This window comes from Macaca fascicularis, chromosome 11, assembly GCF_037993035.2.
Source record: "Macaca fascicularis isolate 582-1 chromosome 11, T2T-MFA8v1.1".
Taxonomy (NCBI): domain Eukaryota; kingdom Metazoa; phylum Chordata; class Mammalia; order Primates; family Cercopithecidae; genus Macaca; species Macaca fascicularis.
Window position 1 is genome coordinate 124,435,923 of NC_088385.1, and position 14,537 is coordinate 124,450,459.

Consider the following 14,537-nt stretch of genomic DNA (forward strand, 5'->3'; position numbering starts at 1 on the left):
GCAAACTCCCAGGAGGGTCCTTGCTGGCCCCTGCACCCTCCCTTCTACAACTTCCTGCTTTTCCTCTCTCTCTCCTGGTTCCAAGTTGCCAATAAGTGTCAGAGGCTGGGACTGTGACATCCCCATGAGCAGCTGGGCACGAACCCCTGGACCCGGGGGTGGGTTCCCGGGAATGGACGAGCCCAACGACTTGTTTTTAAAATGCTGGGTCTGCAATTAGGAGGCTGGCTTCTGTCCCTGTACCGCAGTTACCTCATTGAAATGAGAATAAGTCTACCTATCTCCCCAAACCATCATAGGAATTCCAGCCTGGCATGTAGTAAGTGCTCTGTGAACAGAGGCTGTTCAGGGTGGATTGTTACTCTGCCTCCTAGACATCCTGGGCTACCTGATCCAATGGGTCACTTCATAAGTCACAGATATTAAACCTGGCAAACTGGCTGGGCACAGTGGCTTACCCCTGTAATCCCGGTGCTTTGGGAGGCTGAAGCAGGGGGATTGCTTGAGACCAGGAGTTCAAGACCAGCGTGAGCAACATAGCAAGACCCTGTCTCTACAACAAGTAAAAAATTAGCGAGGCATGATGGTGTGCACCTATAGTACCAACTACTTGAGAGGCTAAGGTGGGAGGATTGCTTGTGGCCAGGAGTTCGAGGCTGCAGTGAGCTATGATCATGCTGTACTCCAGCCTGGGTGACAGAGCAAGACTCTAAGTCTAAACAACAACAACAAACCTAACAAACTCATTGGGGTTGATATGGCACCCACAACATGGTCTGGCAAAGGGGAATCCCAATACCCGCCAATGGTGCCCTTCTAACTCCCTGTGCCCGGGTCTTACTCTTACCCAGCAACCCTCTCTGTCTGCATTCTGTAAACATTTCTTAGCACTTACTATGTGCCAGGCACTACTAAGACAAGTCCAGTAGGTCAATGGGACTGCAGATTTTCCACTTGCCCCACTACTGGTTTCAAAATTAAACTGGTAACAGAATGGGTATGGATTACAGGGCCTCAAGAAGGGAGTCTGGGATTTGGGTTAATATCATAGTCAGGCACTGAGCAGAGAGGACAGAGGTTCACTGTGGCTCCACCTTCCAGGACCCAGACTGACATTTGCTGCCTGTCACTCCCCTTGGAGTTCAAAGTGATTCCCTTGCAGGTGTGTGCAGGTAAGGGTGAGGTGGTATGGGAGGGGGCGAGGCTGGGAGCCAGGGAGAGTGGCCGCGTGAGTCTGCCTGGGAACTTCCCCACATCACAGGCAAAGCCAAAAAAGGAAACAGCAAAATGTAGCTCATAAAACCCCACTCCTTTGTCAATGAACAAGAGTATAGATAAAATCAGATGCTATGTCACCAACCGCTTTGGATGGGGCCATGAAGCACATTCAGGGGTCAAGTGACAGTCCTGCTACAGACAAGCCACTTACACACAGGCTGCTCCCACACAGCCACAGAACTGAGATCCAGAGCTGTGGGAATTCAGTGATGGGACCTGTTGATTAGGGCAAGCTTGGTAAGCATGACAGCAACAGCCTGACCTTGTAGACCAGGAATTCTGGGGAATCTATCTTCCAGGGGACCTGGGTTCTACAGTGGAGGACCAGTCAAGGCACAAGAGAAAATGTCTTAGAGGGTGTTATGAGTTGCGGTCTCCCCACATCTTTTCCCCACCAAAAAAAAAAAAAAAAAAGACATGTTGAAGTCCTCATTCCTAGTACCTCGGAATGTGACTTCATTTGGAGAGAGGGTCTTCGCAGATATAATTAGTTAAGATGAGGTGATACTTCAGGAGAGTGGGCCCCTAATCCAATATGACTCATGTCCTCGTGTCCTTAAAAGAAGACGGCCATACGAAGATAGGGACACACAGAGAGATGATGAGGGCAGGGATTGGCCTGACATGGCTGCAAGCCAAGGAATGCCAGTGATGACCAGGAAAGCACCAGGAGTTCAGAAGCCACCAGGAAGGATTCCCTTACAGATTTCAGGGGGAGCACGGCCCCGCTAACACTTTGATTTTGGACTTCTGGTGTCCAGATGGGGGAGGGATGATATATCCGTTGTTTTAGGCCCCAGTGGGTGGTGGTTTGCTGCAGCAGTCCTAGGAGCCTCACAGAGCTGAAGAGGGCTTGGGCATACTGATGGCACAGTGGAACAAGACCAGCCTGCAGGGGATGGATGTGTGAAGTGAAGGTGTGCATAGGATGAGGACAGGGAGGGCATATTTGAGAACTCAAGATTGAGAACCAGCGTGGGGAAAGAAAGCCAGGGATGGGAATAAAATCACAAAGCATTGGAACCCTAATCGAATAAGATTATTGTCCTTATCAGAAGATGAAGAGATAATGGGGATGTGCAGTCACAGAGGAAAGGCCACGTGAGGTCATGATCAGAAGGCAGCTGTCTGTAAGCCAAAGAGAGAGCCCTCACTAGAAACCAACCCTGCTGACACCTTGATCTTGGGATTTCCAGCCTCAAGAAGTGTGAGGAGTAAATTCGTGTTGTTTAAGCCACTCCGTCTGTGATATTTTGTTATTATGGCCACCCTTAGCAAACTAAGAGTATTAAAGTCCAGGGAGTCGATCCAGCCTTCAGGGCCTGAATTGCCTCCGAATCACACAGGCCAAGAAGTCAACCTCTGCTCCACCCTATCCAAGGACAGGGAGTTCTCTACTGCCCGAGGCGGCGTGCTGAATCCTGGGGCAAGCTGGCCTTCTTCCAATGAAACAAGTTCTCTCCCCCTCCAGCTTCCTGTTCTTCCCCTGAGAGCCATATCCAACCCTCTCTATCAAAGGCTAGCAAAGTTAGGAAAGGGCCAGATTGTAAATGTTTCTGACTGTGGGGGCCACATCGTCTCTGTTGCAAATAGCCGGCTCCCTCACTGTAGCACGGAGCGGCCGTGGTTGTGTACATGGAGAGGTGGCTGTGCTCCAATAACATTTTGTTTATTGACATGAAATTTGAATGTTATAGAATTTTCATGTCATGAACTATTATTCTTTTGATTTTTCCTCAATTAAAACATGTAAAAACCATTTGGCAGGCTGGATATGGCCTATGGAGCATAGGCTGGCAGCCCTGGGTTTAGATTTCTCAAGATAATGATTGGCCTGAGCTCTGTGTCTACTACTTCCTCCGTGTGCCTTTGATGATCATCTGTAGGTGGAGATAGGAATGGTGGAAGGTGAGAGAAGGCTGGTTTTGTGTGTTTGTGGGAGGGACATGATGTGTGTATATGGCATGGGAGTGAGAAAAAGGGAAGAACTAGGTTTTCTGGATACAAAAGTCTAGTGATCAATATCAGTCAAGGACTTCTGTTGACTGACAATCCAAGGTAGCTGTGGAGACAAATGGATGGGGTGAGGATGGGGGGTCCAGGGCAAGATGAAAATTTTCTCTTTGATCAGTAAAAGGAATACTAGGACGAAATGGATCTAAGCAATGACTTTGGGTTTCCAGCTTGGCTCTGGGGATGGGGACACAAGGAGCATGTCCTCCCACAGGAGGCCAAGAAGGAAACTCCTTGGTTTTATGAACAACCTGTACTCTGGAAGAGTTGAGTGAAATTTATATGCAAATCCACATGCCCTTTAAAGAAAGCTGAGATGTTTCTCTCTGCAAAGCCAAGGCTTCCTGGTGAATCTTCACCCTGTGGACTGGTCCCCTTGGGAAGCTAAGGGGTTTGCTAAAAGCAAGACAGACTGGAACAACTTGCTGTTGAGTCAGTGACTTGTGTATACTGGGCACCTGTGTGCAGCTGTGACGGGACAAGGGCAAATACACAAATCTTGGTCATGTGGATTGTATAGAATGAGTTGAAGGTGAGGCTGGTAATTATGATGTAAAAATATACAGCCTCTTTCCTCTTTTTTTCCTCCCTGCATAAGATGAATATAACCTCCTCCCAAAACTTCATCAGTGAATAAAGATGGAGGCCAGCAGGGAAAGCAGTGGTCTGGTTCTTCCTGGATTTAAATGTGTGCAAATTAGAGCTGGCTTCTCAACAAGTCAGGGAAGTGTAGGGGGGACAGGGTAGGGGTGTCAGCAAGGGACTGAAGGCCAGGAGCCTGGCCTCGCTGCAGCAGAGACCAATGCACGTGGGGACAGAGTAGTGAAGTGGGGAAAGATCGAGAAGTCAAGAGCAAATGACACAGATTCAGGGATGGACTCAAGGCACCCTGTTCCACAAAGGGCTGGGTTTTCCCCCTGGATCACTCAGGCCCTGTCCTTAATCCCAAACTGGTGCTCATGAATGAATGCAAAAATCAACTGTTGGACACCATGCTAGGCCTTGCCAAAGGCTGTGGTTGGATATTTTAGCTAATTCTGGAAACAGAAGAGGCAAGAGTGAGAAGGTGCCAGTTCTTGTGGACATTTTAGCTGCAGGGTAGTAGACCCTGGCTACCTTTTCCTTCCTCGTATCCTTTCTCTTGGCACAAGGGAACATGACAAGGACTGGAGTCCGTGGACCCAAGAAGTCCTGGTGTGATGGAAGAGAAGTGAGTGGTTGGGTTTCAGGCACTCAGTAGGCTGCTGGGCAGAGCCAAGGCAGGTGCAAGTCCAGGCCAAGGGCTGGGACACAGAGTGTTGTGTTGGGATGGGGAGGTGTCCATTGACAAGAGCCATCCCCAGCAACCCCAGAGTGGCTGGGGCTCAGGCAAACATGTATAAAATGCCTCCAAGACACACACATGTCAAGCCAAGAGCCACAGATGTCCCCAGAAGAGCAATGTCCACTTAGGAGCAGCCCAAGCCGGGGTCTTTAGTCCTGTAGTCCCAGATAGCTGGGAGTGTTGGAAAGGCAATTCGGGAGGGCCCTTTGGGAAACACAGGGGTTTCCTGTAGCCAGGCTTCTGCGAAGCATGACTGGTCTCATCATTCTTCCCAGTGTGGAAGCAGGTTTGGCCCCCAGAGCATGAACCAGTCTGAGAGCCAGCCAAGGTGGGGAAGAGATCCCTATAGGTCTGTTTGGATTTTGGGAGTAAGATCAGGTAAGGGTTTTGAAGTTCTAGGTCCTCTCTCTGGCTCTCTAGGAGGGAGATGCCTGGATAGATAGCAGCTACAAGAAGACTAAGGCCCAGGCAGTACCCAGGAAATACAGAGGGGCTGTGGGCCGCCCTGAGCTCGCTGTTCACTGCCCAGATACTCCTGCTATTGCTCTGCTTGGGGACAGATTTCCCTTTTGTACCAGGTCACATTCAGGGGGTCAGGGCTTTGAAAACATGGGCAAATGACCCAGAGGCTCTCGTCTCCCATCTGCATGCCCAGCCTGCTCCCGGCACCCTTCCTGCAGAACACCAGTGGTTTCCCCAACATGGTCAGGAAGAGTCGCCGGCCCAGGTTGGGAGCAAGAGGAGGGAGGAAAGGTGGGGCACTGAGGGAACACACACAGGTGAGGGACACAGGCTTCCGATGGGAAAGCCACTCCAGGACCCCGCACCAGGCTAGAGTGGAGAACACAGAACTGTAACAAACGACATCCACCTTTGTGCTTTCCCAACAGGACTGCTTAAGGGTGAAAGGCAGGGAAATCTTTTGCAAACGTGTTATCACAGGTACAACCACATAACCCAACATGGACATATCCCAAGGACCCTCATCCACCACGGTTGGGGAATAAGCTTCACTGGTGTGAGTAGCAGAGAAGAGGGAAGAAAAGGAATGTCCTAGAATTCCCTGCCCAGAGCCCTGATTCTCAGGGACCAGACTTCAGGGGGTGCCCTGAATGATGGTGAGCTCTAAGGAGCCCCTCAGAAGTCATCTTGGCTTTCCAAATGGCAAGGAGGTGGGGGCAGTGAGGTGAAAAGGGGTGCTACTCTCAGAGAACAGGAGGAAACAGCAGAAATGGGGGCATAGGTCCCCCAGAGAGACCCAGCACTCAAAAGACGTTCTAACTTTCCTATTGTACTTCAGAGCTCTACGCAAAGGTGCCACATGCCATGACAGGCTTGGGTTGGGGTATCTGAAAACAGATATTTCCAAAGGAATGGGCTTAGCCACTCCCGACCTTCCCTACTCGATCTTGGCTCAGCAGCCTTGACTAAGCCACCGCTCGGCTCTGTACCCCTCCTCTTAGCTTCCCAGATGGCACAGCTGGAAACCACCACACAAAGACAGAACTGAGGGGTGCCCCATCACCGGGGCAGTCTGGCTCTTGCTTGTCAAGGTGAAACAAGAGTGAACAGCGTCGAACACACAGACACACACACACTTAGCCCCAGCTGCAAGCCCGCCCACGTGGGGCCTCCTGTCCTAGTCCCATAGCCCAAAGGCACCACGTGCAGCCTGCAGTGCTTTCATTTGTGCTGTTCCCTGGGCCGCACTGACCAATAATGCATCACCCTGGCTGGTCCGGTTCAGTCCTAGCTCGGGGGTCCCCAACCCTGCCCGAGGAAAAGGGCTCAAGTCTGAGGTGCAGGGAGGCCGCCAAGCTGTTGTCCAGTGCTCCCAGGTCGGTCAGGGTTGGTACCCTCTGATGCTGAGTCTCTGGCCTCCTGAGCTGGCAGAGGACAGAGCAGGGAGGGAGAGGTGACGGGAGCCCAGGCAGCTGGACGCCGTCCCGGTGTCCAAAGGTCACAGCCTGGAGTGGGGAGAGAAGGGAGAGAGTGGTGAGAGGTCACAAGGACATGATGATATCATCCGTTGTGAATGAGCAGCCTCTCAGAGGGTCAGGTGGCTTGAGAGGAACAGTTCCTGGCTTCTGCAAGAAGACGTGGAAGAGATTTCTGCTAACTGAGGTCGTATTATACCCTGGGCTCTGTGCCAAGTGCCACACATACCTGATCCCATTTAAGCCTGAGATGAGCCTGCAATACAGGCTACGAATATTTTCAAAGATGAAAATAATCAGTGATGAACTTCTATGACAGAATCATACAATTTCACAGATGAAAACACTGAGGCTCAGAGAGGTTAAGTGTTTTGCCCAAGGATACACTGCCAGGAAGCAGCAGAGTCAGGATTTGAACTCAGAACTTTTCCCACTTGGGCATGGACTAGGAATGGTCATCCAGTGTGTGGGGCTGGAATAAAGCTCCATAACAGCTAGAGATGCAGGAAGAGGGAGTGGGACTGGGATCCACACCATAGCCTCCTGCTATGAGCAGACTTTGATGTCCACTGCAGCAAAAGGAACTCATTTATTTTGTTCACCGCTGTATTCTCACTCTTAGAACAGTGTCGAGCACATAAAAGATGTTCAGTACACATAGGCTGAATAAAAAAAGAATGAATGGAAGAGGAAATGAATGGAAAATTCCACTGAACCCAACATCCCATTCTGCTAGACCACAAAGTTTCTGGTCCTGTGTTTGTTTGTTTGTTTGTTTGTTTTTTTTTTTCAGCCCAACTCCAAAATAAAATATAGAAAGAGAAGCCTCCTGCTTTTCCCTCCAACCAGTAAACTTTAAGTCCCTCTCTTCAGTTAAACTGCTGGGTCCTGCCTGGAGCTCCAACACTAATTCTCTAACTTGCCAGCACTCCTTTAGCTGGGCAGAGTTTTTGCTTGTTAAAGCTTCCTTCTGTCTGTTTTCGTATCCAATCCATTGTAAATCCTGCCAGGCTGCCAGCACAGGGCTCATTCTCCCTCCTGGCAGATGACGGCAGCTGAGCTACAGTGAGTGCCTGCTATGTGGGAGGCACCTGCTCACCAGGTGCTCTGCACGTGGCCACATGGAACCTGCACAGCACTTCTGCTAGAGCAGTTTCACCGCCCTCACCTTTCAGAGCATGAAACTATAGCTCAAAGAGGCCGAGTGACATGCCCAAGGCCACACAGCTATTACACAGTGGAGTGGGAATTCCAATCTACGTCTGCCTGTAAAGTTTATGCTCCTTCCAATGGTCTGGGGAAAGGATAAGCCCCTGGGGAACGAAGAGATTCCATCCTGCAGGTTCAGCAAGCTCAAACGGCAGGGGAAGGGACGAAAAAAGAGCCTCCCAATGTCCACAGCCCCTGGGAACATCTGTTCTTCAGGACGCTGCCTTGGGGAACTTCATGGGAAGACTCTGACAATGGCTATGGTACACCATGCCCACAGGTGGGGGTATCTATATCTGTGGGTACTGCTTGTCTTCAGTGGGTAAGCCATGGTAGTACAAGTGTGTATATACACATGTCTTCATGTGCCATGTAATGTGATTGCGATTGTGTACCTGTGTGTATGTGCCTGAGTCTGCCTATGTGTGCAGGCTTCCATGTGGGGGTGTGCGTTCATGGAATGTTTTTGTATACGGATGTGTGTGTGTATAGATCTGAGTGCAGCCGTGTGTGAAAGAATTTGTATAGAGGTACGTTTTTAAGTACTGCTCCCGGGTCTGCATGAGTGTGAGTACCTGAGAGTGTCCGTGTGAGTGTGCATAACCATGAATACCTGGGAGCAACTGGCAGAGCCATGGGGAGCCCTCAGTAGCCTCATCTGGGCCTGTCTCCCTCTTACCTTCTAGAGAGTTCAGTCACAGAAGCTGGGGTTGGCGAGGGAGGTCCCAGAAAGAGATGCCACACTCATTATCTCAGATAGAACTACTGATCTCCAGCCAGAAACAAGAGGGAGGAGCAGGGTCTGGAGCCTCTTATGAGGAAGCTAGAGATACTTCTGGTAAGAAGCTCAGAGCCTTTCCTGCTCTGGCATTCATGCAATGGAGAATGCTGGAAGCTGTGATCTGCTGTGACAGGGGCAGGCTGCTGGCCCAGAAGGAAGAGTTCCAGAAAGCTGGGCCTCATAGAGGGGTACTCTGAATACCTGACATGTGGGAGGCTTGGTGGGTTCAGGCATCACCTCACTGCATGATGCTCAGACACATCAGGGCATCAGTCTTCATCAGGAAGAGATAAGCAATGAGAAACCCAGGGTAGCTGCAGGAACCAAGACCCCACAGGACAGACTCCAGGACCCAAACCCCCAAACAGACTCCATTGAATGGAAACCTATTAGGGAAGGGTGGTTGCCAAAGGGTGGGCACATGGACAGGAGCTTGTTGGGGGAGAAGTAAAAAGGGGCAGAGAGGATCAAAAAGGTGACAAAGGGCAGAGGACAAGGCAGTGGGGAGAGATGCTAAGGGAGAAAACCTACTCTGCAGACTTCCAGAAATGTCCAGGGTGAGATAGGCGGCGGTTTCGCTTTGGCAGTTTCTCCAGCATGTCCATGAGCTTGGTGAAGGTAGGTCTCTCTTCCTGTTCAAAGGCCCAGCAGAAGAGAAGAATGTCCTAAATGAAACCAATGTGTGGTGATTACACATAAATGGTGACTTTTTGATTACTCTTTGGCATCACATTTGGTCCGCCAATTTGTCCATTCATCTGTCCCATTTCCATATTCCTCCATCATCCATCCATCCATCCATCCATCCATCCATCCATCCATCCAGCATGTATCTACACATCTACCCATCCATATCAATTCACCCTTCCATCTTTCATCCATCCATCCACCCATATATCATCCATCCATCCATTCATCCACTCATCCACCCATCATGCATGCATCTATACATCCACCCATCTATATCAATTCACTCCTTCATTCTTCATCCTGCATTATCCATCCATCCATTCATCCATCCATCCATCCATCCATCCATCCATCCATCCATCCATTACCATCCATCCATCCTTCTTCCCATGTATTTTCTGAACCCAAATAACAGCCAGGTAAGCTCTATTCTAGAAGGTCTAGGATACACTGAGATCAACAATACTTCCCAAACAGTTTCTTGACATTTTTCTTAACAGAAGGGATAAAAGGGAATCCTGGGGTCTCCATCCGTATCTCAATACTATAAGAGCCCTTCAAAGTCAGAGAAGAAAAGTTACTTTTAGTAATCTCTTCATCACCTAGGTGCAGGTAATCCTTCAAAACATAACATAATTACTCCTTCTCTGACTTGTGTGTCTTCTGATCAAAAGAGAGGATTCTTCCTGCTGTGTTTTAGAGGAAGATTGTTAATACATACCCAGGCTTCTCTGTTTCTGTATGTCTTGTTCTGAGTTAGATAATGCCTTAAATTATTATGTAGATGCAAATAAAATTAGAACCATTAATATTTGTGATGTTTTAATTCATATCTTTTAAAAATAGCAGAAAAAGAGGGATATATAGGTTCTACCTAACTCAGCAACCCATAGTCAGGAAAAACCTGACCACGTGTTACTGTGCCCCTGGTGGCAGGTACCTGAAATTGCAGGCACAGTGCAGCAGCCTTGCCTTTTAAGCTTCAAACTGCTGTCTGACAAGGTTGTGATGCATATTTTTTGGTCACCCTATGAAAGCATTTGTAACCTTAACACATAGTAAAAAGAAGGCCTATGACTGTGTCTGTGTCTCCCCTCATCCCCCAGGTCTGGCCCTATCTTGGGACTTACCGAGATTTCTTTTCCCATGCCAATCTGGCTGAGGTTGGGTTTCATGCCTGTGCCCATTTGCCATATTATTGCCTCTGCCGGTTGGGTCTTGAAAGGCCATTCCCTGGCGTGGAGTTCATACCAGATCGTGCTGTTGGCAGACGTTGTTAAAGGGGTGTTGGTGTGGTGTGTCACTTGCAATCTTGTACCTCCATTATTAACACACACCCACCCAGCCAGCCTCCTGGCACCCATTCTTCTCCCCAGTTTCTTCCTCATGGGGTAGGTATTTTGCCACGTGGGACACACCTAAAGCTTTCTTAATGTCTTAGAAGTCATGTTTATCCCAGGATATCTTCTAATGAATAGTTAAATACAATGTGATTAGGATCTTTGTCCCTGATTCTACTTGCAATGATTCTAGAAAATCATTGCAAATAAATAATCAGGGGTACAAAAATTTATTTATAAGGATATTCCCAGAGAATTATATATAATATTGAAAAAAAGTAAAAACACAATTGTCCAATAAGAGGAATTGGTTATATGTATTATGTTAAATCCATAAAATAAGATGAAATGCTGTATTATTATAAAAACATTTCAATGAAATTTTGCTGACATAAAAAATGTTCAGTACATAACCTTAGGTTAAAAAAAAGCAGGATATGAGACTGTATGTAAGGTTTGATATTGCTTTCTAAAAAATCATATGTGTATGAACAAGAGAATAAAGTAAAGCATAGAAAAATGTTAACAATAACTAACTCTGGGTGACAGATTAGGATTTTTTTCTTTTATACTTTTTTTTTTTTTCTAAGTATAAACCATCCTGCGGAATGGTGGAAAGAAAAAAAGAGGTTTGAGAGTGACTTGGGTTCAAGTCCTGATTCTATTTATACTAGTAGTATAATAGGGTAGGTTTCCTGGGTATGTCACTTCACTTCTGTGAGTGCAGGTTTTCTTACCTGATAAATGAGAATAATGATAACATTGCAGTGGAAGGATGTTTATCTGGGACTCTGAATGCCAAAACAACTCCATGCTAGGATTATTCTAGAGGGATTTACCACATTATCTTCTGTTTCACAAATCGTGACATTGTAATTAACGGAGAAAGGATTGCTCTAGTGAGTAGCATGTGTCATGAATGGGGTGATGGGCCAGGTGGTGCATAAATGATGCTATGAAGTGTGAATAGCAGTGAGGACCACAGTGGATGAAACGGGATGCTGGGTTGTCACTGAACTGTACCATGTTGACAGATCTCAGTGCTTTGAGCACAAGATTCCCCAACTTAGGAAACATCTGAAACAATTCTAGAAAGTGATCTTTCCTCCACTGTAAGATTTCATGTAAGTTTGCTTTAAAGAACACAAAGCACTCTGCTATCCTCTTTACTGATCAGAGCACTGTGTCAAATCAACTATTGTTAGGGTTTCACTTCATAGTTACATCTTCCTTCTACCTGACAACCTTATACCTCTGGGGTGGGTAAGGAGTGGTGATGCTCAGGTGTTGGAATGTCAGTTTAGGTGATCAGAAAGCTCTCAAGAGAAGGTACTAAAAGATTATAGTTATCCTAATAAATAATCATACTTATTTAGTTTTTACTCTGCACTAGACACTACTCTAAGTTTTTTGCTGAGGGAGGTCTATTAAGCATGTCTTTTTATTCTGATGCTTTGACTACTTGGGGCTTTGCTGACCCTGGAGATTCTGCCCCTTCCAGGAATAGCCAATTCCTGGAGATAGTAAAGGGCTCACCTGTGAACACACCTTTCACAGGCTAATCAGATAATCCAGAGCTCACACTCATACTGCCAACTACCTCCTTAATTGGGCTTGCAAGCTCTGGGCCAATATTCCCCAGCCCCTATATGCTATGAGCCTGCTGAAATCATTCAAACGAGTCAATCCTAAGCCTTCTTACCCTGCCTCTCCTGCTCCTTCCCAAGAAAACCACAATAAAGGCTCTTCCCAACATTTTCCTCACATTTCCTCTGCTGCCAGACCAACCCTGGTGCTGCCCTCTGTGGACACTGCATGGTGTGACACGCCCCCTCTGGAACTGTGAGTAACAAACCATCTTTTCAATGACGACTGTTGGCCTCATGCTGCCTGAATAATAACAAAACCTAAATTTTAAAACAGAAGGCATTATTATTAATATTATCCCCCTTTCATAGATGAGGAAACTGATGCCCAGAAAGGTTGTGTGTCTTTCCCAAGATAACACAGCAAACAGGAAGGGCAGCCAGAAGTTGAACTTAGTCTGTCTGACTCCAAGATGGTGCCACTAGCCAACGTGCTATACTAGGAAGCTTAGACTCCATCCTATTTAACAGTCCTTTGTAATCAGGAAAATGCAAAATTTGGGAGGCGCAAGCTTGTGGTTGGTGACTGAAGTCTGGTGAAGGAGGCATCAACAGACTCATCCACCACTCATGTGAAAGGGGGAAGGATGCCTTGAGTTATTCCCTGTGCTGGGTACCTTACAAATGTTTTCTCACTCAATTCTTAGAACACCTCGATGGATTTATTATCCTTGATTTACAGTTGAGAGAAATAGGCCTTTGAGTGGCAAAATAAATCCTAAACCCATCAGGGCTCTATGGTTAAAAGCTCCAACTCTAGAGTACAGGATATTCCAGGTGAATCTCAGCACCATCAATCATCACTGTAAGGCATGTCACTGAGCCATCTGAAGCCTCAGTTTTCTCACCTGTCAATTGGGAGCAACATGGTATCTGCTTTGAAGGGTGCTTGTAAAAATTCTGTGAGACAGTGCACATAAAAGACTTAACACAGTGCTCAGCCCTCTTTAAAAAATTCGTTTTTGTTCTAAGTCATTTCTGAGCACGAGGTTCCCCAGCAACAGGATGCACCTAATTGGCAGGAAACCCAGAGCGCCGGGTCCTTCAGAATTCAGCAGTGTCAGAAATAAAAGCCTCATTAAAACTTCCTTTTAAACCCAACTTTCAAGAGAAACTCACTTTAAGGAAAAAAGAATTGCTGAAGATGAAAACTCCAGCAGAAAACCAATTATTCCGGTACATTTTGTTAATCACATTTTTTTTTCTTTTGCTAAATTTACACTAAACTATACCAACGTAATTATTGCAATTTGGTTTCAGATAACAATATTAACTAGATAAAGATTTGGGCATAAAATAATCAGGCCGACTGACTTCCTCTAAAGTGGCCCAAGCAACAGATGTTGAGAATTCTGATCTTCCAGAAATACCTCCTCAGGGTTTTTCAGTGAGGACGCAGTGGGGGCCCTTTTCCAAGGAAGACTCTCTGTAACATCTCTCGGTGGTGTTAAGTCTAATTGCACTCATCTGCAGGCCTGCAACTTTCTCAAACAGCTTCCCCAGTGTTATCTCCCCCAGCCATTGCAACCACCTGTGGACAAGATTAGGCAAGGATTTGCATGGTCATGGGAGCCTAGAAGCCTTTCTGGCTATACTTTCTCAAGGCACTCTGCCCTGTATCCTGGGGCTGTGTCCTGGGCCCTTCTTCTCCTACTGTACTTCCAAAGACATCTCATTCTGTCTGTGGCTGCAGTTACCTACTTGCTGACAAGTCCTAAACTCCTCTTTTCTATACTAGTCATGTAGAGACAGCTGTGTTTTGGTGGTTGCATTTGTCATCTCCAAGATAGCTCAAACTCACTGTGTCTAAATCTGACCTCTTTGCCTCCCTGGCATGCCCCAACCCTGCTGCACCTCCACGGTCTCCACCTTAGTGAATGATGCCACTCTCCATCTGGTTGCTTAAAGCAGCTATCTAGGCACCACCCAAATTCAATCCATGATCAAGCTCTGTTGCTTCCACCTCCTATGTGTGCTTCTGATGTCCATTCTCAGCTTTCATACCCACAGGCTCTGATTCAGTGAAGGCTGCCAGCATTTCCCTGGGTATTGGACATCCGGCTCCCATCCTCTCCTTCTTCATTCCATTCTCTACACAGCAGCCAGAGTGATCTGACTGATCTAAAACTCAATTAGGATTATGTCACTCCCCGTTCCCCCAGAGCTTAATAACCATCAATGGCTCCTTAGTGCACTGAAGATGAAATGAAACCTTCTTAACCTTTAGGTCCTCGCAGGATTGACTGTGCTTCCCTCTCTAGTCTCTTATCTCACCACCCCCAGCCTAATTTTTTCCTGACTCTTCATCCATCAGCTCCC

General features: G+C 47.2%; 1 protein-coding gene across 3 annotated transcripts in view; it reads right to left on the minus strand.

Annotated features, from left to right (window-relative positions):
* Nucleotides 1–4,611: 4,611 nt before the first annotated feature.
* The window catches only part of KSR2 (kinase suppressor of ras 2), a 506,936-nt gene continuing 497,010 nt past the window's right edge, over nucleotides 4,612–14,537 (minus strand). For 2 of the 3 annotated variants that reach the window (XM_005572358.5, XM_005572357.5), the window contains exons 18-20: nucleotides 10,363–10,492; nucleotides 9,074–9,207; nucleotides 4,612–6,582 (exon numbers count right to left, since the gene is read on the minus strand). In XM_005572358.5, the coding sequence (XP_005572415.1) occupies nucleotides 6,576–6,582; nucleotides 9,074–9,207; nucleotides 10,363–10,492 (271 nt within the window). In that variant the 3' untranslated portion in view covers nucleotides 4,612–6,575. Of the gene's footprint in view, nucleotides 6,583–9,069; nucleotides 9,208–10,362; nucleotides 10,493–14,537 lie in introns of those variants that run through there. The other variant, XM_015431615.3, reaches the window with a different exon arrangement.